At 60.9% G+C, this 27,068-nt stretch overlaps 1 protein-coding gene across 1 annotated transcript in view; it reads left to right on the top strand.

The window, feature by feature from the left end:
- Positions 1 to 27,068, top strand: part of PKD1 (polycystin 1, transient receptor potential channel interacting) — a 53,987-nt gene that overhangs the window by 22,477 nt on the left and 4,442 nt on the right. Inside the window, exons 15-39 of the mRNA XM_025208257.1 lie at positions 1 to 1,285; positions 2,314 to 2,460; positions 5,275 to 5,418; positions 6,239 to 6,518; positions 7,838 to 8,054; positions 9,128 to 9,287; positions 10,049 to 10,201; positions 13,200 to 13,344; positions 14,013 to 14,615; positions 15,287 to 15,443; positions 16,947 to 17,199; positions 17,828 to 18,023; positions 18,869 to 19,039; positions 19,413 to 19,556; positions 19,736 to 19,946; positions 20,679 to 20,805; positions 21,582 to 21,698; positions 22,109 to 22,158; positions 22,410 to 22,609; positions 23,138 to 23,243; positions 23,366 to 23,484; positions 24,368 to 24,570; positions 25,201 to 25,395; positions 26,032 to 26,171; positions 26,739 to 26,866. Coding sequence (XP_025064042.1) covers positions 1 to 1,285; positions 2,314 to 2,460; positions 5,275 to 5,418; positions 6,239 to 6,518; positions 7,838 to 8,054; positions 9,128 to 9,287; positions 10,049 to 10,201; positions 13,200 to 13,344; positions 14,013 to 14,615; positions 15,287 to 15,443; positions 16,947 to 17,199; positions 17,828 to 18,023; positions 18,869 to 19,039; positions 19,413 to 19,556; positions 19,736 to 19,946; positions 20,679 to 20,805; positions 21,582 to 21,698; positions 22,109 to 22,158; positions 22,410 to 22,609; positions 23,138 to 23,243; positions 23,366 to 23,484; positions 24,368 to 24,570; positions 25,201 to 25,395; positions 26,032 to 26,171; positions 26,739 to 26,866 — 5,651 coding nt within the window. The remainder of the gene's footprint in view (positions 1,286 to 2,313; positions 2,461 to 5,274; positions 5,419 to 6,238; positions 6,519 to 7,837; positions 8,055 to 9,127; positions 9,288 to 10,048; positions 10,202 to 13,199; positions 13,345 to 14,012; positions 14,616 to 15,286; positions 15,444 to 16,946; positions 17,200 to 17,827; positions 18,024 to 18,868; positions 19,040 to 19,412; positions 19,557 to 19,735; positions 19,947 to 20,678; positions 20,806 to 21,581; positions 21,699 to 22,108; positions 22,159 to 22,409; positions 22,610 to 23,137; positions 23,244 to 23,365; positions 23,485 to 24,367; positions 24,571 to 25,200; positions 25,396 to 26,031; positions 26,172 to 26,738; positions 26,867 to 27,068) is intronic.

The raw sequence follows: 27,068 nt of genomic DNA, 5'->3' as shown, positions 1-27,068 counted from the left end.
CAGCAGGAACATCACGGTGCAAGACGAAGTCCGAGGGCTGGAGCTCTTTGTGAGCAAGAAGGTGGTGGAGCCGGGAGAAGAGGTCTCGTTCGTGATCAACATGATCTCCGGCTCGTCCGTGACCTACATGGTGAGCATCAGCGGGGACTACTCCGTGGTGCTCAACGGCTCCAAGTACACCCACGCCTTCACCAAGACCGCCGACTACCTGGTGACGGCGACGGTGCAGAACCAAGTCAGCAGCGCCCACACCCACGTGCTGATCTCGGTCCTGGACGCCATCCGTGACCTGAGGCTGCTGCACTGCTGCGAGCCGGGCATCCCGACGGGAACGGCACAGCGCTTCACCGCCCAGGTGGGACGCGGCTCCCTGGTGGGATACTCCTGGCAGTTCTCCTTGCAGACGGACACACACCGCTACGTGGCCACTTCGGCAGGCGACAGCGTCCCCTACACTCCAGCGGCCGCCGGCTTGCTCGAAATACACCTCAGTGCTTTTAACGGCTTGGGGAGCGTGAACCTCACCAGAGTCATCCAGGTCCAGGACCAGATCATCCAGGTCACCCTTCGCCCCAGCAGCTCCTTTGTGAACAGGACGGTGGTGTTTGAAGCCTCCGTGGTGCCGAGCGCGAGGCAGGTCGTGTTTCAGTGGAGTTTCGGCGACGGCTCCCCCGCCCGGGTAACCGAGGTGGCGGCTGCCAACTACTCCTACCTGAGCCCCGGGGATTTCCTGGTGCAGGTGAATGCCACCAACCTCGTTAGCTTCTTTATAGCGCAGGTCACGGTCACCGTGCGGGTCCTGGAGTGCGAGGAGCCGGAGGTGGAGCTGGCGCTGCCTCCGCAGGTGGTCATGAAGCGATCCCAGAAGAGCTACCTGGAGGCCCAGATCAACCTCCGCGGCTGCATCAAGTACCAGACGGAGTACCTGTGGGAGATTTACCAAGCGCCCAGCTGCCGGCACCTCGGCGAGGCCAGCCAGATCCGCCTGCCCGGCGTGGACGTGAACAGGCCCCAGCTGGTCATCCCCAAGCTGGCTCTGAAAGTCGGGCACTACTGCTTCGTCTTCATCGTCTCCTTCGGGGACACCCCGCTGGCCAAGAGCATCTTCGCCAACGTGACCGTCATACCGAGCAAACTGGTCCCAATCATCGATGGGGGATCTTACCGCGTGTGGTCCAACACCCAGGACCTGATCCTGGATGGCGAGAAATCCTACGACCCTAACTTGGATGACAGCGAACAGACCCTGCTGCGTTACCACTGGTCCTGCGCCTCTTCCTCTAAGGTAAGGAAACCCGTACTGAAGAGCCCGGGCGAGGGAGTTGCGCTGTGGGAGCACCAGGCACCCCAGGCGATGTGCAGGGTTTCGTGGTACCTATATGCCCGTGCACCGGCGTGTCTTTGTAGCTGAGCTGAGATGGGGCAGGGGAAGGATTTTGTGAGCAGCTCTCTGCAGCGTTAAGGCGAGGAGGGAAGCCTGGCACCCGGCTGTCTGAAATCACATGCAGATGGCAAGCGGTGCCTGCCTGCTCTTCCTCTTCCTCTGCCCCACTGAGTAGAGGGTCTCTGACCCCCACGGCCTTCTCGCCAGGCCCCTTTTGCAGTGCATCCGCTTCCTTCACTGTCCGAAGGAGTGGCAAAGACTGGCACCAGTTTGCAGTCCGGCAGGCCAGATGTGTGACTTATGTTCAGATCCTGCTCCCAGGAAAGTTTATTAAAAGCCTTTCAGTTCTGCAGGAGCAAAAAGTCAGGCTTCCAAAGGAAAGCCCAAGTCACTACTAAATGCAGGACTAGATGCACCACTAGATGTAGCCACCCATCTAACCAGGCTCAGCCCTACCCATCAGATGCTCCTGGCAAAATGTTGTACCATTGTCTCGGTACCAGTTGGAAATGTTGTACCAGTACCATTGCCTTGTTGGTGTGAACCGTCTAGTTTATGGAAAGCCCTTTTATTCTGCACTTGCTGCTTTTTCAGGGCAAAGGGTATAGAGCACGTGGCTCAGGCTTGGTATTAATATAAAGCATTCAGATGTGTCTGGAGCAACGTTCCCAAAGGGTGTCATTGCAATAGTACAAGGATCTGGAGGCCAGCCAAAACCTAGGTATTTCAAGAGCGTTTGCTAACCGGCTGAACACCACAGCGGGTACTTCACCCCCACCCCGGGCTCTCCAGCACCCAGCAGTGAAGCCAAAAGAGGTCATTTATAGCAATAACAGCTTGCGCGTGAAGCTGCCTGTACCGCCTGCAGACTGATACGATGCGCATCAGTTCGAAGGAGGGATTGAAAGTTCTTTTCTCCTTGCAAGCAGAGCTCGGCTGCAGGGTGCTCTCTGAATTTCAGTGCCCTGGAAGGAACCGTCACCATTTCCAAAGCCACGTTGGAAGCAAATGTGGAGTATACGTTCGATCTCACAGTCTCGAAGGAGGGGATGAGTCCCGAGGCCACCAATCAGACCGTACGTACCGCCTCGAGCCCCCCACTTCCCTCTGCTTACGGGCCCATGGCGGGGCACTAGAGAGCCTGCGGGTCCTGCTCCCCTTTCCAAGGGAGGTTGGGATGCCCCCAATGCCCTGGGCACAACCCTTGCAAGGGCAAAAGAGGGTATTACCTGCCTGGGATGCCCCCAATGCCCTGGGCACGACCCTTGCAAAGGCAGAAGAGGGTATTACCTACCTGGAAGGCCCCCAATGCCCTGGGCACAACCCTTGCAAGGGCAGAAGAGGGTATTACCTACCTGGAAGGCCCCCCAATGCCCTGGGCACAACCCTTGCAAGGGCAGAAGAGGGTATTACCTGCCTGAGATGCCCCCAATGCCCTGGGCACGACCCTTGCAAGGGCAAAAGAGGGTATTACCTGCCTGGGATGCCCTCAGTGCCCCGGGCACAACCCTTGCAAGGGCAAAAGAGGGTATTACCTACCTGGAAGAACCCCAAAGCCCTGGGCATGACCCTTGCAAGGGCAGAAGAGGGTATTACCTACCTGGAAGGCCCCCAATGCCCTGGGCACGACCCTTGCAAGGGCAAAAGAGGGTATTACCTGCCTGGGATGCCCCCAATGCCCTGGGCACAACCCTTGCAAGGGCAGAAGAGGGTATTACCTGCCTGAGATGCCCCCAATGCCCTGGGCACGACCCTTGCAAGGGCAAAAGAGGGTATTACCTGCCTGGGATGCCCCCAGTGCCCTGGGCACGACCCTTGCAAGGGCAAAAGAGGGTATTACCTGCATGGGATGCCCCCAAAGCCCTGGGCACGACCCTTGCAAGGGCAAAAGAGGGTATTACCTGCATGGGATGCCCCCAAAGCCCTGGGCACGACCCTTGCAAGGGCAAAAGAGGGTATTACCTGCATGGGATGCCCCCAAAGCCCTGGGCACGACCCTTGCAAGGGCAAAAGAGGGTATTACCTGCATGGGATGCCCCCAAAGCCCTGGGCACGACCCTTGCAGGAGCATGCAACCTGCAGACATCCCGAGGGCAGCACATCTGGCAGCATCTGCCAGCCATTGGGTTCGTTTCCTCCCATAAGTCTTTCATTAAGCTCCCACTGTCTCCCTGTCTGCGCATGCTAACGACCCGCTCCCATTTAAATGAATAATCAGAGTTAGGAGTGTCCGCTGCAGCCCATGGCTCTAGCAGCCCACCAGCCCGTCGCCCAGCCCCAGCCCTACTTCCACTCCAGAGCATCGAGCCCTTCCCCGATTTCTGCGAGCTTTCCGGCAGCCCGCGCTGGCTTTCGCTGTTGCTAAGCCCTGCCCTTTCCCCCATTTATTTACAAAAAGAAAAGGGAGAGTCCCCAAGCGCATGTTGTTTGTCAGATTTAACCCAACACCAAATGCGTCTGCAGTCCGGCAGCGCTCATGGCTTATGTCAGAGACATTCATCCTGGTGCGCTTGGCAGTCAGAGCCGTAGTCGGGCTGAGAGTGGAAAGTCTTACGGCCTGGATTTTCAAACGAAACCCGGAGGATAAGGGGGAGGGAAAAAAACTTAAATTGAGAGTCTTTCAAGGACATTCTGTACTATCTCGTTGCCATGCGTGAGCACAAAACAATGGCTCCAGTGTCCGAGGAATGAACGAAGCATCAGTGCTCTCCGCTCAGCTCCGTGGAAACTCTCCTCCAGCCGCCTGCCATATTCATCACTTGTTATTCCTGCCTTTCCTTATGTTCCCAATATTCATTGCACCAGGGCACCGGGCGCTGTCGCTCTCCAGACCGCGCCGCTTCGTAGGGGATTAGCAGAGCTAATGTCACAATCGCCAGCACAGCTGAAAGACCCGCGGTTTGCAAGCACGTAACCTGCAGTGTGCTTGGTAGCAGGGGGCACCTCAGAGAGGTGAGGGGGTCTAGGATGAGATGAGGTGCTGGAGGAGATGTTGAGATGAGAGCAAGACGGAAAAGCTGCACGTCTTGCTCTGCAGAGCGCAGGCATGGGATGCACGGCAGGAGCTGCTAGTCCAGCTCCCCTTCCCATCCCTGGTTTCTTTCAAAGATGTAAAAAGATCTTTGCCATGTGGACTCTTTTGCCCTCTTTGCAAGCAAGGCACTCAGCAGAGCTGCGGAGGCTGAGGGCCGGGTCCTGGTGCCCAACACTGAAGCCCAGGCTCGGCGCTGGGCATGTCACTGGGAACTGGGGAGGAAGGTCGCTGCATTCCCCGGTGCAGCAGACCTACGGGCACCGGCCCAGGGCAGAGACCCACAGTCCTGCAGAATCGCACCAGTCTCACTACGCAAGCCAGCGGGGGGTTTTGCAACTACGAGTAAAGGTCAAGACGAGCATCCAGGAGGAGTTCCCAAGGGCAGGTGCATGCTGGATGCTTCATCTGGGCTAGGATCAGACCTTCCCTTTGCCTCCGAAATCTCAATGGGGCCAATACGAACAGCAACAGAATTGAAAGGACACCCCGTTTTGCAAAAACCCTTGGCTCAGCATCCCGTGCACTTAGTGACGTACAAGTGGGGTCCAACTTGGCCTCTGAAGCAACTGTACCCGGCAAAACAGACTATCCCAACTAGCCCGGCTTGATGCTGGGGGTTCCCAGGGATCCCAGCAGCATCGTGTCTAGGTAGCTGCACTGAGAAGGGCCAGTGCAAGGCTTACGCTCTCGGGCACGCGCACAGGCATAAATCACGTACGTGTCTGGTGTTAATCCCTCTGCATGGGAGACAGGCAAGGTCGCTCAGCTAGGGATCAAGGCATTTGCAAGCCCAGTAGCAGCTGCCCCCCCGAGACCAACCCAAGCACTAAACAGGCGTCTCCTGCTTTCTTTGCAGGTGCTGATCAAGAAGGGCGGCGTGCCCATCGTCTCCCTGGAGTGCGTGTCTTGCAAAGCCCAGTCCGTCTACGAAGTCAGCAAGAGCTCCTACATCTACCTGGAGGGGACCTGCCAGAACTGCCAGAACGACTCCAAGCTCGGGGTACGGGCAGGGGCTCTCGCTGCTGGGGCCGGGGGAGGCCGGCCGGCGAAGGAATAGGTGCTAGGAGGAAGGAAAGGGCACAAGGCTGGGTCCCACTGGGCACATGGGAAGGATTTGACTTCCATTGCAACCCTGGAAGAGGACTGGTTTCCACAGGGCAATGCCTCAGTCACCACCTGTAGTCACGTGGATGGGGGTACGTGCCCCGTGCCATGCAAGGCCCCGAGCTCGCTGCAGCTCCCGTGCAACTAGCCGCTGGCTGCACCAGCTGCGGGAGCCTTCTCGGCCATGCCCGCAGCAGCCCTGCTAACAGTGTCACGGCACGGTGATCCCATGCCACCTGCTCACCAGAGCTGTGCCCTTTCCTACAGGTTTCAGTGGGATTTTTCCTCTCTGCTAGGTGGCCTTCATGCCACGGTCCGTTCTCTTCACCCCCTCCTAGTCCCATGCTACAGGGCCAGCCCAGGCCGGCCGGAGCTAACAGTGTCAGCAAGAGCCCCATTGCAAGCGCCAGGCTCTGTCCCCTGGGAGCCAACAACTTCGTTTTCCGCGATCGTGCAAATGTGCGAGACACAATCGCCCGTGGCGTCCGGAGGAGGCCGCGCAGCTGCTGGATCGACTCGCGCGTGATGAATAATCCTACCGGGGGGTGATGTCATCCCCGAGATGAGATCCGAGCCCGCCGCGCAGATATTCCCACCAGCCGCTCGGGAAGCCTCAGCTGAAAAGCTGCCAGCCGCTGCCCCCGGGACTCGCTTGGTATTTACAGATGCCGTGTGAAAACCTTCCACCCAGAGCTTCTCCCTCTTCTTCCCCGCAGAGGTGGGCAGCGCAGAGCTTCAAGAACAAGTCCCTCGTGCTGGACAAGCGCACGACCTCCACCGGCAACGCGGGCATGAACCTGGTGCTGCGGCAAGGGGTGCTGAAGGATGGGGAGGGGTACACCTTCACCCTGCACATCACTGACCTCACGACGGGGGAGGAAGGCTACGCCTCCATCGACCTGCTCCCGAACCGCCCGCCCTTCGGAGGGACCTGCCGATTGTTTCCGCACAAACCACTCGGGGCGCTGATGGCGAAGGTGCACTTTGAGTGCAAAGGTGAGAGCAAGCCAGCGACCCCCTCTTTTTTCTTCCAGCAGAGCCCCCCACAAGGCCGCTGGGGTCCGTTTGCAACGCGTCTTTGCAGGGCGCAGGCTCAGGTCTTAGCTTCACGCACCCCAAACCTCCAGCCCTGCGCGACTGTGCGTCCGCAGCGTGCTGCTTTCCAAAACCCACCTTCTTCAAACCTGTCTGGGGGAGCTCAGTGCCCGTCTACCCCGCTGGCGAGCGTAAATCATTTCCAGGCCCCTCCACCTGGCTGCGGTCGTGGACCGCGGCAGCCACCCAGAAGGACAAGGCTCCTTTGAAAACGTGGCCTCCGTGCTCTCGCTCTAGCTGCTTGGGAGCTATTTCTCCAGCCGTCACCGAGACAAAAATATCCAGCCCAACATTTGGAAAAGCCTGGCTGGCTGACAGAGCACAGCCCTGGGCCAAGGACTAAGTGCCTCTGAAATTGCTATTTCCCCACATGATTAGCATTAGGGATTAATGCTTTATTACACACGAATGCTGGGAATTGCAGAGAGGTGACGAATTGGTTCCTCTCTCGCGTGGCCCTTGCGATGGTGGCCGCTGAAGTCGCGGGAGTGAAATCTGAACGAGGTTATTGACCTCCCAGGAACAAATCCTGAAACCCGACGCTGCAGGCATGGAGGGGGTTTCGGCTATTAGTGATATTTGTACTGGACACGAGACACGGGGGCCCTGGGCTGAGCACCAGCAGTGGTCACTATTTATGCCACGGCACCATAGCCCAGGAGACGCATCCTGACCCCACCGAACCCTTGGTCTGACACCAGGTTGTGCCCAGGGGATAATCCTGCAGCCCAGCAGCATCGCGCCATTTATTTTGCAGCCAAGACAGGGTAACCTTGCCCTGTGCAGCTGCCCCGATTTCTCTAGGACCTCCCCAGGGGATACAGGCCCTGACTCTGAGTCAGAAAACCCCTAAGGGAACAGATGAAGGGCAGAGCTTGGTGTCGCCACTCCCTGCTCGGGTCTGCGTCCTGCCCCTGGCTGTACCATCCCTACGACGAGCGGTCCTTGATAAGGATGCTTTGGGAGGAAGGATGTTGGTCAATGGGAGGGATGAGACCATCCTGCCCTACCTACCCCCGAGCTGCCTGCGGATGGGGCAGGGCAATTCAAGGGCCACGGGTGATAGACCACAAAGCATGCTCCGAGCAGCACACGGGAGCATGAAACGGAGGGCGTTAAATGCTCGCTCTTCGCTGTCGGGACAGTAGCTGCAGCTCCAGGCGCAGCGCGGAGGGCTGCTCTCCGGCCCCCCTTCCATTGCCCCCATGCTCGTCTTGCAGACTGGAGAGACACGGAGGATGAAGAGGCCCCTCTGGTGTACATCCTCCTGGCCACGCGCTGCAAAGCGGGGCACTGCGAGCTATTCTGCGTGTACAAAGGCAGCCACTCCGAGCACAGCGCCTTCCTCCCCCCCGGCTTCCAGGCCAGCAGCTTCCTCGTGCACGTTTCGGTGCTTGTGCAGGACCAGCTGGGAGCCACCGCGGTCGCCCTCAACCGGTAAGGTCCCCGCATCCCACACCCGCACGGCGGGCTCGGTGCTGGATACCGCAGCCCAGTCCTGCCCGGGGTCTCTCCAGGATGCGGGCCAAGCGGGGTGGCTTTGCTTCCCGGTGGTCGCTGGAGCAGCGAAGGGTTTCAAAGGGCCACGCACGTCACGAGGCTCATTTCACTTGGGTTCCCTGCCCCAGCGAACGGGGTCCAACACGCAGCATTTAGGAGCTGCCCCCCCAGAGCCCTGAAAAACCCTTCTCTTTTAATTCCCACTTAACAGACACTGCCACTGGCCCCTTAAAGCCTGAAGGCAATCGCTTCATTAGAAACAACCGTGCGGCGTCTCTCCCCGGACTCGCTGCTTCCACAGCCGCCCGTCCCAGTTTATGGCCCCGAATCCCCTGTCGTGTTTGTGGGCGGCTGCGTAGCCTCGTTAAAAGCAACAGGCTTCCCGGTCAATAAATCAAAGCGGGGGAAGCTGCTCCAGACCCCGCCGCAGATCAGGGCTGCATCACGATGAGTGGGCGCCCGCGAGAGCCCGCGGGGTAGAGGAAGCCTGGCCGCGTGTCTTGAAAGCCTCCGCCTTGCGCTGCACGTGTTAGCCGTGTCCTGCTTTGCCCCAGCATCCAAGGAGGTCGAAAGGGAGGCGGTGGCAGCAGGGGAGGAAGGGTTGCGTCCCCCTCGGGCAGGCCGGCTGCTGGGTTGAGGTCCCGGGAGCCACCGGCTCGGCTCCCTGCAGTCTTGCAATGTCCTTTCCATTCAGCAGCGGTCAAACCTCCGTGGCTTTGAGTCACCCAGGCATTAATCCTTTGTCGCAAGGGGCCAGCGGTGCTAAGTCGGGGTTGCCAGTGCTCCTCACGTTGCGGAGGATCAAGTCCCGCTCCTGGGTAGCTCTTAGATCTGCCAGGAGTCAGCTAAAAGCACGAAACAAGTTAATCCAGACCATCCTCCCTGCGTCACGCGTACCCTGTGCAGAAACCTGGTCTCACACCAGGGTGGAAGTTGGCCTCTTCCCTGAAATATCTAGTGGGTCTTGGGTCCAAGAGCAGCCAGTGACACCCGTTTTCTTCCCTCGGCAGCTCCATGACCATCACCCTGCCGACCCTGCCGGACGGACACCAGAGCCTCTCTCGGTGGCTCTACAATCGGACCGACACGGTGCTCCAGGGCTTGGTGAAACAGGGGGACCCGCAGCAAGTCATCGAGTACTCCTTGGCCCTCATCACCATCTTGAACGAGGTAAAGCAGGGCCTCAGAAAGCAGGCTTGCACGCTAGGCTTGCACACACAAAGCACAGCCCAAGCGCCCACCTGGAGCTGCCGGTCCCTATACTCTTCCTGCGGAAGTGGCATCTTCCTCTAGCTTCTTATACCCCCGAGTCGATGCCCTTGAGACCTCCCTGACCCAGCTGCCAGCGCTCGCGCCCTACACCTCCGCACGCAAAATACATCCCGCGATCTCCCATTCGTAGCGGTGCGGCTCCATCCCCTGCTGCGAGCTCATTGTCGCTCGTGGCTATGGCAGGGCTGAGGCCTGCCACATAGTCAGCAGCTGGCCAGAGGTGCTCAGCTCCCGGGGTGTTAGTGCATCTTCCCCAAGAGGAGCTTTATCCCATCCCGGGACCCTTTCAGCGTTCAGGAAGTCCCTGTCTCTCGGCCATCTCAGGCTCAGGATGAGAGGAGGAAAGAAGAGCCTCTGAACTCCATCCTTGGGCTGTTCTTTGGTAGCACAGTGGGCAGAAGCATCCCAGCTGGCCCTCGAATAGGTCCAACCCGAGTTGCATGGGACAGGACAGTCCCCAAGCCCTGGAGAGGGTTCATGTGCCCCTCCCAGGGCATCCTGCTCGGCGTGCTGGCACTCCTCTTGGTGCCTAGCTATGGAGAGGCCCATGTGTATACATGCAAGCTGCAGCTGCGGACCACTAAAGGAGCACTTTGGGCCACTGCTTTCGGGGAGCGTTGCAAGAGCCTGATCCCTGCCCCCGGTCCTGTGCCCCGCAGTACGAGCACGCGCTGTACTCGGAAGCCGAGGCCAGCCACGAGCGAGCGCTGCGGATCTGGACCCGCACCAACATCACCGAGACCCTCATCTCCCTGAGCGTGAACACGGTGGATGACATCCAGCAGATCTCGGCGGCCCTGGCTCAGTGCACGGTAGGTGAACGCGCAGCCCCGCGGGACCCTGGCTGCAGCTGGGAGGTAGGCAGGGGCAAGCAGATGTCCGTGCCTCCTTCGGCTTCACCCAGCAGGCAGCACAGCTCTCGTGTGTCGGCCTCATTAGGCGGCGTGCGTCTCCATCCATCCCTCCCTAACTGCAGGTCCCATTTTCCTCTCCTCCATCAGGTCACATCTAGTGCGACCCCCTGCCTAGGGCAGGACCAGCCCTGTCCAAACCAGCCCAGACAAATCCAGTGTCCGACCTCTTAGCAAAGCTACGCGGTGACTCCCCAAGACGTGACACCCAAACCTGCCACAGGTCAAGCAGGGGACCACCGGGGCCAATGCTCTGCTGTGGCCAAGATCATTAAAATACTTTCGCGAGCATGCTTGGCTCCTGGCGGTCAGCCCGTCGGCTCCCCTGGCTGTACGAGCAGTCCCGGTCCCCGCGGCTCCTCTCCTCCGTACTCGCCTCTATGCTACATCCGGCACCCACCTGCATTTCCTCTGGCAGCTTGCACTGGAAACACCCCCCGCCACGCTGCCCCTGCAAGGCTCGGCACCCCAGCACCTGACATCCACTTCGTACGGCTGGCTGGGAACACGGCCCGGCCCCGGGGAAAAGCTGGCGTTGCGGGAGTCCTGGCCATGAGCCAGAACCGCCACGGCGGCTTGCAAGGCATGAACTTCCCAAACAGCTGGAAATGGGGAAAGCATTGCCGTTTCCCAACCAGATGACTGTGTGTCCCATCAAAGAAGAAATTCCCCTTTGATTCTCCCAAGCGGACAGGAGAAAAAAAAGGTCACATCTGATACTTCCCTGCAGAGAATTTCCCTTGCCGGGGGGTGCACGTGCCTTTTCTAATAGAAAGCCTGTGCGTGCTGGGTTTAGTTCGCAGCTAGCTCCTTGCCCCCCACCTCACCCCCATTGCTCTTGGCCGTCTGGAGTTGGCCAACGCAGACAGCAAGGTCCCCAGGGCACAGACAAGCCTCCTCCCCAATAACGCTCACATCAAAGCGCTGGGCGGCTGGCAGCCCCTTGGAAGCTGTTTTGCCATCTGTCCCCAAGCACATGGTGAATCCCAGCTGAGTCCTGGGGTGATTAAAAAAAGGAGAGAGAGAGAAAATCCAAGCTGGGCCTTATTAACAGCTTCCACGTGTGCTGCTGACTGCTCCCTTCCACCCGGGGGGCTCCGGCAGGCCGAGGACGCCGTTTCCTTGGCACGGCACGGCTCGGCTCGGAAGGGAAGGTGGCCACGGGGTGGCATCTCCCTGCCCACGGGCCTGGGCTGGACTCGGGTGCTGGAGGCAGACCCAGCAATGGTCAAATCCTGCTCCTGTTGAAAGCGGTGCGGGAGCAACACCGGCTGCTTTTGGCTGGCTTCAAGCAGAGCAGAGAAGGCCAAGGAGACCCCGCTGCCCCGGATGCACGAGCAGCGGGGAACGGGCTGGACATCTGCGTGGCACAGGGACCGAGCGGATCCCCGAGCTCGCTCCAGCGTGGGATGTGGCATTGCTGCGTCTGGTGGCTTCGCCCTGCCGCGGAGCTAACGCAGCTCTTCTGCGTCTGCTACCCGTGCTGGCTTGGGCACCTCTGCCGTGCACACAGGTTCCCTACCTTAGTCCCTCTCCAAGAGCAAAGCCAGGCTATTGCCGTAGGAGATACCTCTGCGTTATGCAGCAGAATCTCCTTATGCTCGATGAAGGGCCTTTGTGCCCGAACGCTTGCAAAGAACTTTTTTCCGACTATTTAGAGATATCGCATCTACCCAAATACCTTGCTGACAGAAACCCGAGGCACCTGAGAGGTGGGTAGGCGGTGGGACCCATTAGAGCCAACAAGGAGCTCCTGGAGTCTCCTGGCACAAGTGAAGGAGCCCAGGAGGCTCCCGGGGAGATGGAAGGGGGCCGCAGCGGTGCCCCTCATTCTGGGAGCTGCGCTCCAGCCAACGCTGCTGCTGCATCAGACGAAAACCGAGGGCAGCAAAGGCCGACAGCCGCAGAGCTGGCCCGTACCTCCCCTCCACCCAGCAGGCAGAGGAGACCGAGTCCTGCTGTCAGGAGGCCCGGGGAAGGTTAGCCGCGGGTGCTGCTGCAGATGCACATGGCTTTGCTCTGAGCTCAGATGCAAAAATTTTCCCTTGGGGGATAAAAAAGGGCTGTGGTTAAGAGGTCTTTCCAAACACGGCCTCCGCCCAGTAGCAACTGGGGTTTGCAAACTGCTGGGAGGCGGTCGATTTACTCCCCACATGAAGAAAAAGCCAGAGAGCTCTTGCTTTGGAGAGCCCGTCAGCAGCGCTCCTTTGCAAGCAGCGCTCAAGGCTCGTGGGGAAGGTGCCGGGTAGAGGAGATCGGTTCTCTCCATCACCTGGTACGTGACGAGCATCCCTCGAGGAGCAGTCATCGCTGTCCCAGTTGCCCCCACCCCCATCGCAGCTGCAGATTCAGAGAAGCGTGCCACGCTCCGGTTTGACGGCGGGCGCAAGGGTCTCCCTTGCTGGGGCATGGAGACGCAGCCCTCTGCACGGTCACCGGGGAGGGCATGCAACAGCCCTGCAAGCCCTGTGCTGGGCGGAGGCAGCGTGGGCCCCACGGGCAGGAGCGACAGGGCTCCCAAGCCTTCGGCTGTTAGGTAGGACCGTCGTGCCGCTGCCTCCCCCCTGCAGCGGGTGGATGGATGGCGACGCAGGGTGTCGGGGGCGCGATAAATAACGTTAAGAGTTTGTAGAGAGTTTGAATGCAGTTTGCTGCATTCGTCTGAAGTCAAGTAGAGGGTAGATTTGCACCTTATAAACAGACAGCAGCTTGCATAGTCTGAAGCTCACTACAGCGACTCATGAAGTGAGATCCAGTCCACCAAAATGTGTGCTTGCACACACACATGCACATACAAACGCGCACGCGCCCCATACGTTGGTTAATCTATAAAGTGCAGCCAGTGGCAAGGAGAAGGCAGATTTGCACAAGTGGGCTCAGCCAGTGCTTCCCGTTGCAGGTGGCGAGCAAGGAGTTTGTCTGCAGGTCCTGCCTGACGAGGACCTTAAACAAGCTGGAGAGCATGATGGCGATCCTCCAGGGAGAGACCACCCAGGGCACCATGACGCCGACCGCCATCGCAGACAACATCCTCAACATCACAGGTGCGTCCCGCTTCCCCAGCCCCAGCGGCGGTGGATTTGGTGGGAGGTGATCGCCCGTGCAGAGTCTAGGAGGCGTCGAGGAAAGCACACGGCAGCTAGTGTTTCATCAAAGAGATGGGCCTGCACCGAACCCAGCCCTTTGACACTGCCTTTAGCCAGGCTTGGGGGATTTCAGAGCTGCATCCAGAATATGCAGGTGCCTCCCACATCTTCCCTGCTCTGCTCAGTTTACCCCCTTGGTGTCATCCTGGTTTATACCTGGGGATGGGATATAAAATTGGCAGTGCAGTCTAGTGTGACAGCTGCACTGGGCACCCCGTGCAGATGTGCCCGCGCAGATGCTGGCTCCCCGCACCCTAACACAGCTACTCTCGGGAGGTTGGGGGCTTCTGTTGGTCTGTTTTTCCCCGTCCACTCGTCTCACCCCTTCCACGAAAGGGAAACAAACCCACTTTAGGCCCTGGCAGCTTTAGCTCTTGGCTGCAGCACAGGACAGATCAAGGGGGCAAGGGGAGGTGCGGTATTTTTGCAGAGCAATCCCTGTGCCAGGTCAGGTGTGCCCTGCTGAGCCCCAAAGGGCAGCCCTTTCTTCCTCGCTTTGGGAAGGAGCCGGTTGTGCTCTGGACCGTGGTAGTCACCGCTTCTCCATTTGTGCTTTCACCGGACAGGGGACTTGATACACCTCGTCAACGCGGCGTCACCGGAGCTGAAGCCCCAGGAGTTGTTCAGCGATCACCACCACGTCCTGGTGGCTTCCAAAGCCTACAGCCTGTCCTCCAGCCTCATGCGCATCCTGATGAAGTCCCGGGTGCTGAATGAGGAGCCCCTCGAGCTGGCGGGAGGAGAAATCGTGGCCAAAGGCAAGAGGTCTGACCCCTTCAACTTGCTCTGCTATGAAAACACGCCCGATTGCCAGTTCTCCATCCCCCAGGCCTTCAACACCACCTTCTCCGACCTGACCGACGTCATCCAAGTCATGTTCCGGGTGGACTCCAATCCCTTCCCCTTCGGCTACATCAGCAACTACACCGTGTCCACGGAAGTGGCCTCCATGGAGTTTCAAACTAACAATGGGACCCAGATTCCTATTGGGAGCCTGGACTCCGAGAAGGCCATCACCGTGATGGTCTCCAACAACACCGAGGCGATGAATATCTCTGCCGGCACGGAGGTCATCCCGGAAAGGACTTCGGTCAACCTCGTGGTTACGACGGAGAACAACCACCGCGAAGCAGGGCTGCACTTCCAGCTGACTTACCGCATCTTAAACGGTAGGTACAGAGCGGCCCGGGACAGCGCCGGCTCTCGGTGTTGCTTGTCCCCGAAGGGTGGGGAGAGGAGGAGAGGGTGGATGCTGCCCGTAAGGACCGCTCCACGGGCACATCTAACAGGACAGACCTTTTCCACCGTGCAAGGGGATGCTTTACCGAGCCTTTGGGCCTGGCCTTCAGGGCTGTGCCAGGGAGCAATGCAGCGCGGCATGGCAGACGCGCTACCTCCCAGCGTGGAAGCCACGTTGCTGTCTCTGTGCGTGCCCTGCACCATGCTAAGGCAGCCGTGTTGCTTCTGCCTGTGCCTCCTCTCCTTCTGTGTGTTGCCCCCCAAATGGGACCTGTGTGGGGTCACGAGGCACCCGTGACCGTGTCCCCAGGGGTGGACATGGCTCCCGTTTTCTGGAGCTGAGGGTGGCCCAGAGGTGGGTGGCACGTTCCCTAAAGCCTGTCCTCTCCTGCTCACCAGAGGATGCGCCCGAGCCTGCTGTGAACGAGCAGCTGTCCCTTGACGGGACACCACCAAGGGACCCCACGAGCCCTGACAATTGCCTTACAGCAGGTTCCCGCTGCTCCTGGTTGCCTGCCAGCCTGTAGCATCAGCCAGGAAGGGCTCTGGGCCCGAGCCCGCTCGGTAACACCCTGCCCCTTCTCTTCCCCGCGCTGCCCAGACCGCTACCTCTCGAGTGAGCCGGAGCCATTCGTCGCAGCCTACCTCCACGACGCGCCCGCGCCCAGCGAGCACAACTGCAGCGCCGCCAAGAAGATCGGCCTGGAGGCCCTGGCCAGAAAGGACCACAAGCAGTACACCTTCTTCATCTCCCCCGTGTAAGATGCCACCCCGCATGCAAGGGCCACAGGCTGGAGCAGCTCTTAGGACTGAGCAGGGCTCACTCCCTTAGCAAACCTGCCCGGCAGCATGGTTGTGTCCCTAGCCGGCATCCTGGCCGAGCGCAGCCAGACCTTCCTTGCAGGAGGTGCATGCAGTAGGATGGGCACCGGTGTACCTGGAGCGAGCAAGGAGCGGGGCCCAGCTAGCAGAGCAGCATATGCGCAGGAGCACGAGGCTTGCTGGGCTTTGCAAGATGCACCCGAGCTACTGGAGCTACCCCGCATCCTCCAAGAGCGTGCCTCCTCCTCCTCCTCCTGCATTGCTTCCTCCAGTCTCCACCATTTGCAGACCCCTGCCCACCCCGACGGCTTACCTCGTCTGCAAATCCATGGCCACGGTCTCCCTTTGCGCTGCTTGGTTGCAGCCTGGAGGCTGTTTCCCACCTGGGGCAGAGCAGTGCGAGCAATGAACCAGCCAGGTCCTTCCCTTCCACCTTCCCGGCTTTCCCCAGTCTGACCTCCCACCGGGGAGCTCCATCCCGCTGTCTTGGGCACAGCTATCGAGCAGGTCCCAAGCTCACCTGTTCCCTTGACTAGCTACGCTCCAGCCTTGCCTTATAGACCCAGTCACCTGACTCACCTGCCCGGCCAGCTCACCCCAAGGAACTACACTTCCCAGAAGGCCTGTTTTTAAAGGGCCGAGTCTTGGAGTTTCCCTGGGCTGCGGCAGACCCGGGACTTGCTCAGCACAGACCCCACCGCACCGTCCGGCAGAGCCCAGCAGGTCGGGGGTGGCAGTCCCCGTTTTAATCCTAGTGCTCCGACCTCCAGTAAAGCCCCCTTGCCTCTGCATGGCTCATTTCTGGCCCCATGTGCAGAAGGGGATGCCCGACCTCCTGCTCTGCTCACCTGTGCAACAGTCCAGTGCACACCTGCCCTGGGGGCCGCTAAATGGGGGTGTCACTGGGCCACGGGGCATTTGGCTCTCAGCTTTCTTTCCCATCGTGGCAATCGTTAATGCAACATTCGCTGCTAAAACCTGTCCTGAGACGGCTGCAGGAGGGGACGTCTCTCGCTGCCTGCGAACCCCACTGCGGTGTTGTCGGAGAAGAGGGTCCGGTGGGTTGGGAGTGGGTCTGGCCACGATGGAGCCATCGTTGAGCAAGGTAGCATGGCCCCTCTAGCTTCTGGTAATGAGACTGCCATCGATTAATGATGCTAATGAGGACATCTTCCCCTGGGCCAGGAATCATAGCAGTCTGTGGAAGTGGTCAGGGAAACCGGGCGCGTGGTTAGCGTTTGGGGAAGAGCTGGGAGGAGAAAGTGCTATGTATGTAGTGGGTCTAGTGCCCTTGGTCCTGGCGTAGGGTAATCAGGACTAGGGTAATGCACCCAATAAATAATAACTAGCAGCGTCCGAGGGTTTCCAGACAAGGTTGCTCCAGGCGGAGACTGGTGCTACCGCTTTGCAGCGCCATGCTTTTCCCTTCTCTGTTTTAGCACCGACGACACCACCAAGGATTACTACCTCAACATCACGAACCACTTCAGCTGGTCCGCGGTGGAGGTGACGCTGGGCCTGTACACCTCCTTGTGCCAGTACTTCTGCGAGCAGGAGAGGAGGTGGAAGACGGAGGGCATCGTCCCCCTGGAGGACACCAGGCCGGACCAGGCGGTGTGCCTCACCCAGCACCTGACGGCTTTCGGAGCCAGCCTGTTCGTTCCCCCAAACTCCGTCCGGTTCATATTTCCTGTGAGTGAAACCCAACGGGGACGCGGGCACTTCCCAGCCGGGGCGGGGGGAAGAGCTCCCTGCAAAAAACAAGTTGCCGTTGCATGTCACGAGCTAAGCAAGAGCAGCCCCCGTCAGTGCGTGCATAGGAGAGCCAAGGCTGGTGGGTCTCCCCCTGCATCATGCCAGGCAGGTGTCGTCTGGATGCACCCTCTTGCAGGAGACGCATGCCCAGATCCCGACGTCTGCCCGCCTGCCGATGCTCGTCGGGGGGTGGTCAAATCCTGGTTGCATTTTGCCGTACACGTATGCGGCTGCTTCAAGCTGGGGCAGTATCTTTGCCGACTGCTGGGGCGTGTGGTTGCCCTCCCCTCCTGGCCAGCGCTCAGTGCTTCCCGGGGGGTTTAGGGGTCTCTGGCATGGAAGTGAACGGCAGCAAAGCACGTAGCCACGGGAAGCTCACTGCAGAGCAGGTAGCATACAGGCAATGAGCCGCCTGCACGCAGCTGCATATGCCAGCGTGTGGACACCCCGAAGGCACTAGTTGTGCCCCGCGGTGGCCGCAGACCCCGAGGCAGGGAGACCCCCAGAGCGAGCCACGGCCCCGCGGGTGGGGAGAGCGTCTCTCACCCTGTTCCCTCCCGCTCAGGCACCCGGCCCGGGCCTCAACTACATCGTGCTGCTGACCTGCGCGGTCTGCTTCGTGACGTACTCCGTGGCCGCCCTCATCGTGCACAAGCTGGACCTCATCGACATTAACCGGGTGGGGGTGATCCCCTTCTGCGGGAAGAACGGGCAGTATAAGTACGAGATCCTGGTGAAGACCGGCTGGGGCAGGGGATCAGGTGAGTCTGGAGCAGACGTTGCTTTACGGTAACCCTCGGGGGTCTGTGGGATGAGTCTCCGTGCCCCCGTGCCCGTTGGCCGGCCGGCAAACACCGCGTCACACGTGGCCACCTCCCTCCTGTCTCCAGAGATGAGATGCAGCTTTCCATTTTTCCCCTCACTTCCCCCGTTTCCTGGGAAAGAGCTTTGTGCTTCCCTGCTATGGGACGGTGAGGCCGTCACGCACGTTGCCAGCGCGATGATCGCTTAGGTCTGGTCCGGTTCCCGAATGCATCTGAGCAATGAGCTGCGCTTTCAGCCGCGGGGCTGGGATTGCAGCCGCCAATGCCAGGAACGTCTTCCCCGGGCTTTGAAACCGGAGCAGATGCTATCTGGGAGTGCGGCGTGAGAATCTCCCGGCTCTCGAGGCCTTTCCCGGTCATCCCTGGGAAGAGGCTGCTGCGCTGGGAGCGGGTCTGGGGCACACCTGGGTGGACCAGGTGGGAGAGGAAGCGTCTGGCAGCGGGTATCGGAGTCAGAGCAAACAAGCCGTCCTGCAAGGACATCCAGAACAAACATCTCGTCCCGGCAGGGTGCCAGCGAGCGAGAACGGGAGATCCCATCCCGTCGGGAAAGGAAACATGCGCCCCCGTCCACCGGCCGCCCTTTCCGAGCTGGGCGTAATGCTATCCGTGGGCATGGGGAGGCCTAGGGGAAGTGCTGTAGAGAGGCACGCTCGTTGCCTGCAAGCCGTCGTGTGGCCCCTCCGCGGGCCGTTTCATTCGGTCGCGGGCGTGAGGGAGAGGACGGACCCTGCAGTGGACGGGACCCCCCGTCACCGAGCTTCCTGGCTGCTTCCCACCAGGCACGACGGCCCACGTGGGGATCACGCTGTACGGCGTGGACAACAAGAGCGGCCACAGGCACCTGGACGGGGAGAACACGTTCCACCGCAACGGCCTCGACGTCTTCCAGATCGCCACCGAGCGCAGCCTGGGCAGCGTCTGGAAGATCCGCGTCTGGCACGACAACAAAGGTGAGGGCAGGGCAGCCTCCGGCCCGCGAGATGGGGAGGTGTTTGCACGGGGGCAGAGCTTGCCATCTTGCAAGGCTTCTGCTGCTCTGGGCTCCAGACCTGCCGCGGGGCCAGGCTGCCGCCGACCTGCACGCCTCGGGGAACCGGACTGATCTGGGGGCACTGAAAAGCCTCGAGCAGAGACAGACCCAAGCCCCCGGTTCTGCCCAATGCACCACAGCAGGGGAGGTTGGCAGGGGTGCTGCGGAGCTCGCTGTCCCCCCGCCCGCCCATCCCTGCGGGTGCCAATTCTGCGCAATGACCCCCGCCCTCCTGCCCGCACGCGGAGGGGATGTCTGCCACGAGGCGCCTCTCTTTGTTCCCCGGTTTTTAGGGCTCAGCCCCTCCTGGTATCTGCAGCACGTCATCGTGCGGGACCTGCAGAGCGGCAAGAGCTACTTCTTCCTGGTGAACGACTGGCTGTCGGTGGAGAGCGAGGAGAACGATGGCATGGTGGAGAAGGAGGTTTACGCCGCCAGTGAGTGCTTGGCTGCTCGCACGGGGGTCTGGGAGGGCGCACGGTTCCCGGCTAAAGGACGAGCTGCTCCTTGGTGCCCATCCTGTGCCCCGGAGCCGGCACAGGTCAGGGGCAGCCCCGGCCCCGGCTGGGTGGCGTGGACCTGGCCGGCGTTTCTCAGGCAGCTGCTCCGTGCGCAGGCGAGAACGAGCTGCAGAGCTTCTCCCGGATCTTCGTGGCCGAGCTGCAGCGGGGTTTCTTCGAGAAGCACGTCTGGCTGTCCATGTGGGACCGGCCCCCGCGCAGCCGCTTCACCCGGGTCCAGCGGGCCACCTGCTGCTCCGGCCTCGTCTTCCTCTTCCTCTGCGCCAACGCCGTGTGGTACGGCGTCGTGGGAGACGTCCATCTCAGGTGGGCCGTGCCGCCGTGCGGCGATCCGGTGCCCCGGTGCAGCTCCCCCCGGCTCCGTGGCAGCTGCAGGGGCAATCACGCGGGCTGCACGGCACGTGGGGCTTGCTCACGCGGTGGCCCTCTCCCCATCAGCTCCGTCAGCGTAAAGGCAGGGGACCGCAGGAGAGAAGAGCCTGGAGAGCCAGATCCCTGCTCCCCAGCCTCAGCTCCCACCTCCATTTCCCCCCTGCACCCATGTTTCACGCCTGCCTCTACCCTCACCATCACCAACGAGCGACAAGGACCCTGTGGGAGTCCAGCACGCTCAGAAACCAAGTGTCACAGGACGGAGCAGGCACCGTGGGGACCCCCGGCATCAGCCGCGGAGGCGCCAGGCTCACGGGAGGGCATTGCAAACGCCCTGGCACTGCTTCGTCCTGCAGCTTGGGGGTCTCAGAGTCCTTTTATGGCCAGTTGAGAGACTAAGTCATAAATCCCCCTGAAAGGAGGGCACTGGGAGGGGCTGAGCAGAGTGAACTCTTTTCAAGGGACTCTGCCAGTAGAAAAGAAAAAAATCGAGGGGCAAACGCAGCCAGCAATAGCTGGGTTTTGCATCCCAAGGCATCACCCCCTTCTTCCCCATCTCAGACTGAAGGAAAACCCCCGGGGTGGTTGAAACCGAAATGAGGGCAAGGCCGTGTGCCGGCAAGGTCAGCTCTGACCCCCTCTCCTTTCTCTCTCCGCTGTCTTCAGTAACGTGGCTGTTTCCAGCCTGATCCCGGTCAGCGTGGACACGCTGGCTGTCGGGCTGGTGTCCAGCGTGGTCATCTACCCGCTCTACCTGGTCATTTTGTTCCTCTTCAGGATGGCTCGTAGCAAGGTAAAGTGAGCTTGGCCGGGGTGGAAATGGCTGGCTGGTTTGCGCCGATCCCCGGTGCGTTTAGACAGGGCCAGCGTCTGTCATGCTGGATGGCGTTCCTGCCACGAGCAGCACCACGGATGGGAGATGCAGTGTCCACCCTACAGCAAGGCTCACTAAATACTTAGTGACCCTATAAATTGCAGCCCCGAGTCTTGTCTGTCTGCAAGTCCAGAACGAGCTTCCCCAGGAGCTAGACTCACATCCCTGCTTCTCTGGCTGCCCAGCCCAGGAGGCACTCACACCAGGCCCCAGGTCTCTTCCTGCGGGGCCTGGTTTTATTGCACACGCAGAACTCGCTAAGGGCTGGACTCAACGCTGCAAAGACATTGCAATGCTGCAAACCGCTCGGCCCCCCGGGCTGGTGCTCACCGCCTGCCTGCAGCTGCCCAGGTCTCGGCGGGGGCTGCCAGCCTTGCCTGAGCACCGTGGCTTACCAAAGGTTGCACCAAGGAGCTTCCCAAGGCTTTTATAGCAATGACCTGGCCCCTCCTCGGCAGCTCTGATGAGCCCTGCTACCAAACACCTGTCCCTTTGGAAGCTCTGCACGGTGCTGGCGTAGCCCAAGCGCCTAAAGGCATGTGGGTGCCCAGCTGGCCCCGATTTCCCACGCCCGTGTAAGCCAGGGCAGCCGGTCCCGCGGGAGGGAGCAGACAGGACCTGGGGTGCTGCGTAGGTAGGAGCTGGGGATGTGGTGGAGCCCCTTCGAGCACCTTCAAGCTCCCCCTGTCACGCAGGCGTCCGTCAGCCACACGCTGACGCACTCGGACCAGCAGTCCCTGGAGATCGATAACTACCTGGACTCCTCGCTCCTGGAGAGCTCCTTCCTCACCTTCCCCGGGCTGCGGGCCGAGGTCCCTTCGAGCACCTTCAAGCTCCCCCTGTCATGCTGGCGTCCGTCAGCCACACGCTGACGCACTCGGACCAGCAGTCCCTGGAGATCGATAACTACCTGGACTCCTCGCTCCTGGAGAGCTCCTTCCTCACCTTCCCCGGGCTGCGGGCCGAGGTAAGCGGGCGCTGCCGTGTCGCTCCCCCCCGCCCCGAGCCGAGCAGAAGACGACTGGGGTGCAGGGACAGAGCCAGGCAGGACCTCATAGAAACCCTGGGAGGGAGCTGCAGAGGTCTCATCTGGTCCACCCCCTGCCTGAGCCCTGTCCCAACCCAGGCAACGAGCCCCGACCCGGCGGCATCCGCCCGCTGGGATCGGACCCAGAACCGGCCAGCGCCGCGGGGCTGGAGCTCTTTCTGTTTCTCCCCACAGGCCGTTTCCGAGCAAACCAAAACCGACCTGCTCCCGGACGACTCAAAAAGGTGAGCGGGACCCTGGGGGCGCGAGGCAGCGGGTCTCTGTCCCCCTCGAGACCCCTCAGCTGCAGACGAGGCACCCGCGGAGCCTTTTGGGGCGCTGTGGGGAGTCGGGGGCTGGATAACGAGGGGCGCTGCTGGGCTGGGGTCTCTCCTAGTCGGGTCGTTTCCGCGGGCGGGGGGCGAGGAGTTTCTGCCGACGTCTTTTCCAAGCAGCTCGTGCTCGGACCCACGCGGCTCTGCTTCCTCTCCCGTAGCCTGATCCAGTGGCCCTCCAGCGAGGCCCTGCTCACCTGGCCGGACCTCCTCAGCGACCCCTCCATCATGGGCAACACCATCCAGAAGCTGAAGCGAGGCCGGACGAGCCGCCACCTGGGCCTCGAGGCACCGCTGGCGGCGGAGGACGGCTTGTCGCTGGGCTTGCACCAGGGCCAGGCCAGATACATCTCCGCCTCCGGTGAGTGTGCAAGCAGTACAGCCTGGACCGGGCCAGCGCTTGACCCTGCTAGTGCTAATAGACTTGTTGGCAGCGAGGCTTAGCACCGGGGCTTTTGGGGCTAGGACTTGCTCCCAGAGCAGCGACAGACACATGCAGAGACCACACAAGGTCGGGGGGAAGGTCCCTGACACCCCTTGCTGCAGCCTGGGGGAGACGCCCACCATCGTGCTCCTGCTCCTTGCCCTCCAGCCCGTCTGGGGGAGGCTGCAGTGCAGATGGCAGAGGAGGGCTTAGCTTTTCCCAACAGGAGCACCCACCAGCCGGCCCCTTCCCACTGCCGTGGATCAGGAGCTGCTGCATAGAAACCAGCGGTGCCCCCAGGGAAATGCAGATCCCCATGCATGGGGCACCGGGGGAGAAGAGTGCCTTCCCCTCTTCATGCCTCTGCCCGAGCGGGATGTGGGAGACAGGGTCTCTACCCCGTCCTCCACGGGACCCGGACCTTGCGGTCCCACTGCTCTCCTAAGGGCCCGTCTGTTCCCCCAGACGAAGACCTGATCCGGCAGATCCTCGCCGATGGAGCCAGCGGCATCTCCCACTCCCAGGACGTGGGGCACTACGGCAGAGCCGAGACCGACCTGATCTCAGGGCTGTGAGTACGCGGGGAGGCGGTGGGGCTGAGCCTGGCATGCTGCCCTCACGCCCTGTGCCTGAAGGCAAACCCCTGCTAACGAGACCCCGTCGTTTGCTGATGTCATTGCTTTTCCGGGGTAGATCCAGCGTGTTTGGGGAGAAGACCGAGACCATCATGCTGCAGAAGCTGAACGAGAAAGGGCAGAGCGTGGCACCTCCTCCCAGGGAAGTGAGCAGGTCGGCCAAGCCTATATGGACAGGTACGCGGGTGGCCAGGCCCTCTCCGCTGCGAGCGGCCAGCACGGCGGGTGTCCTCCCTGCAGCCGGTGAGGGAGAAATCCTGCAGCCAGAAAGGATAGGAAGGGCAGGTAGACAGACACGCAGGTGGCCAGGGGCAGAGAGAGACACATGGGGTATATCCCCACCTCCTACCATTTCACGCTCACTTGTCTTGTCATCCCTGGATACCATCCAAATCCTCCAAAACCTTCCCAGCTGAAGCCCTAGCACAGCACGTCTTGCTCCAAGGCATTGCAACAAACCCACCCCTCGCTGTTCCTATCCTGGTTCCAGGATGACCGTGAGCTAATCGGTCCGGCCCCCATAAGGCTGGAAACACGATTGCCCACGAGACAAGCAGCTCATCTTGCTCACTGCACTACCGGCCTATTTGTTCGGCACAGTTATTTAATCCCAAGGGGTGGAGGGGAAGGATCCGTGTCTGAGCAGACCATGCATGCCACCCCATCCTGGAGATCTCAGCAGCAGGCGGGTAAGGCCAAGGCTCCTGGAGACATGCGCATTGAGATGCTTGACAGCTCGGCAGGCCCTCCACGCTGCCCGAGTGGACAGGGCCACCCAGGCTTTGAGTGACACCCGCAGCACTATCTGTCTGGGACTCCAGTTAGATTTGTCCCAGGATCTTGGGCAGACAAGCCCCCCTCCTGCATGCACGCGCACACACACACACACACGGCACTTTGCAATCTGGTGATGCCGCCTCCTACCTGGGGGCAGCTGCATTTGAGCAATGACTATAATATAGGCGCATGCACAGATGTGCCAGACTGCTGCTGCCTGCTCAGGTGTCTGGGGTGCCCGGGGTGACTGTTCTCTGCTGGTCACGTGCTTTGCTCCCCGCAGCCACAGACCGCGCGTTCCAGAAGCGCCTGCTGCCCTCGTGGTGCTCGTACCTGGCTCACGCCATCAGCCTCCTCCTCGTCGCCGCCTGCTTCGGGGTCTCTGTGTGGATCGGCTTGGGCTTCACCTCCAGCGTCGCTCTCATGTGGCTCATCTCAGGGATATTCAGCTTCCTGGCCTCCTTCTTGATCTGGGAACCTCTCAAGGTGAGAGCAGAGAGAGGGCAAGCCTGTGTGCACACGTGTGTTGCTCTTTCCCCACCTCTCTCGAAAGGCTGAACGTTGCGGGGCAGTCGGTACCCACCCAAGGCTAGACAGGAACCTGGGGCTGTGCGTGTACCTGTCTGCATGTATTGCATTGCACACATCTTCCACGATGAAGGAGGACACTACATTGCGCTGCACACTGCATTGCACGCTTCCTCCACAATGGAGGACTTGCACTGCACACTGCATTGCACGCTTCCTCCATCTGTTGCCTCTTTAGTAAATGGGGTGGGACCCAGCTCCTGCCCCATCTATCTAATCATTCCCTGGGGGTGCCCTGGAGCCCAGCACAGGAGAACCACCAATGTAGAGGCTTGTCTTTTGGATTAGTCCACCCATTTCAAGGCCGAGCTGAGTTTCGGTGCTTGCCACATGCCTGCGGAGGTCTGCAGGTGTGGAGGTGCAAGGGTCCGAGCCAAGTGGATTCCCCTTCCTCTGCTAAAGCCTTGAAGAGATGGGAAAACAGCTCAGACTCCCACCCGCTGGGAGGGGAGGGGAGGGGGGGGGATGTCCAGAGGTCCAGGACCAGCAACACCACAGACGGCTGATGTGCCGTGTCCTCCGTGGCAGGTGCTGGTGGAAGCCCTCTACTTCTCGCTGGTTGCCAAGCGCCTGCACCCGGAGGAGGACGACACCTTGGTGGAGAACCCGTTTGTGGAGCACGTCTCGGAGAAGATCAACAAGGTGAGGCCTCCTCAGGGCTTTGCCCTTTTCCAGGCCAAGGAGGAGGCCAGGAAGGTCAAGCTGCTGCACAAGATGCTGAAGGTAAGAGCTGGCAAGGCTGGCCGTCTGCTGACCCCCCGTGCAGCCCAGGGCTGGCTCCCAGGCCCCTCCAAAGAGCCCCAGACGCTCCCTGCACCGTGCTGGGCTCCAGGGCACCCCCCCAAGGACCTGCGCTGCTCCGTGTGAAGTGCCGCAGAGGAGATGGGAGCGCTCCCTCCTCGCTGCGGAGAGCAGCTGCTGCAGACGGGCGCTGGGGAGCACCTCGCAGACCCGTCCGCGTGCCCCCTCCCAGCTCAGCGTCCAGAAAGGGCTGCCCATTCGGTGCAAACCAGTGGGTGCTAATGCCCCAGCTTTAAAAGAAAGGAAAGGAAGTTATTTCTAGCAGAGCAACGTCGCTTTGAAGAGCGGCACCCCTAAGAAAGGAGAGGCTGCTCTGGCTGATGCCAGGGGTGGGTGCTGCGCTATCCGTAGCAGCTCCCGCATCCTGGGCCTGGGCTTCGTTGAGAAGCTGTTTCCCATATGGGAGGAAGACCCATGGGCAGGGCCCGATCCTGCTGCAGTGGAGCCAAGGAGGGGTCCTGCCACCGTCACCCCACGGGAACAGGACCTGGGCCAGCCTAGTTGGGGGGAAGGCTGTCCCCGCGCCGTTCAGCTTGACCCCGCGCCTCTGCTCCCCAGAACTTTCTCATCTACATGCTCTTCCTGCTGGTAAACCTGCTCACCAGCTATGGCGACGCATCCCGCAACAGCCAGGCCTTCCTGCTGCAGAGCTCCATCAAGCAGCAGCTGGGCAGCGAGGACTTCCTCTGCATTAAGAGGTAACGGCGGCGCGCGGTGCGGACTGTGTCCCATGCAGCCTTGGGCAGGGATTTCATGCTGGATATCGCCGAGTGGACTTCTCCCCCAGGGCTGTCCTGAATTGGACGTTTCAGGGCAGGTGGATCTGCCCCAGCTCCTTCGCCTCGAAGGGGAAGGGCTCTGCCATGGCCCGCATCACACGGCCGGACAGAGACTGTCCCTTCTCCCATATCCTGGATACCTCTTTATTCCCTCTCCTGTTGTCAGACCCACGGGAGGGTCCAGCGGGTCCTTTCCCTGGTGAACATCCATGAAACAGGCCTGACAGGGTCCAGCCAGCACTGTCTGGGCCGACTCACCCCCCCTTGGGCCTTTGCCCCCCTGATGAACAGAGTCCCGTGACCTTGGCGATAACTCTCAGCTCTGCTCAGAGGCTGCAGAGATCACCTCTCCAGCGCTCGTCCCTTTTGCACGGGCATCGGAGGCAGGCGGCGCTTCCGAGTGGGCGCGCCGGGCTGCAGGCCGACGCCGCGTATTGCATCCACCCTATGGGTTTTCCCTCTCTGTTCCCGTCCCCGCGTGCGCAGGTCCGACGAGTTCTGGGTCTGGATGTCCCAGGTGCTGTTGCCGTATCTCTACAACAACCAGTCAAGCCGGGAGAGCCACAGCCTGACGCTGGGGGTGCCGCGGCTGCGCCAGCTCCGCTCGCAGGAAGGTACGTGGGGACGAGCCCCATCCGCGCTGTCCCATCTCCTGCCCCACATAGCTCGTGCCGCGGCACAGGGAACTCTGAAACTGGACAAGGAGGCTTTTCGGTCGGGTCCCACTGCCTGGCGCTGTCATCTGGGGGGGCCAATGCCCCGGTCGTTTGGGGGGGGCCAATGCCCCGGTCATTGGGGGGGGGGGGGCCAAGGACC

The sequence above is a fragment of the Alligator sinensis genome, unplaced genomic scaffold (genome assembly GCF_000455745.1).
Source record: "Alligator sinensis unplaced genomic scaffold, ASM45574v1 scaffold1164_1, whole genome shotgun sequence".
Lineage (NCBI taxonomy): Eukaryota > Metazoa > Chordata > Crocodylia > Alligatoridae > Alligator > Alligator sinensis.
The sequence above is the reverse complement of the archived record's forward strand: the minus strand, read 5'-3'. Positions and strand labels throughout refer to the sequence as shown.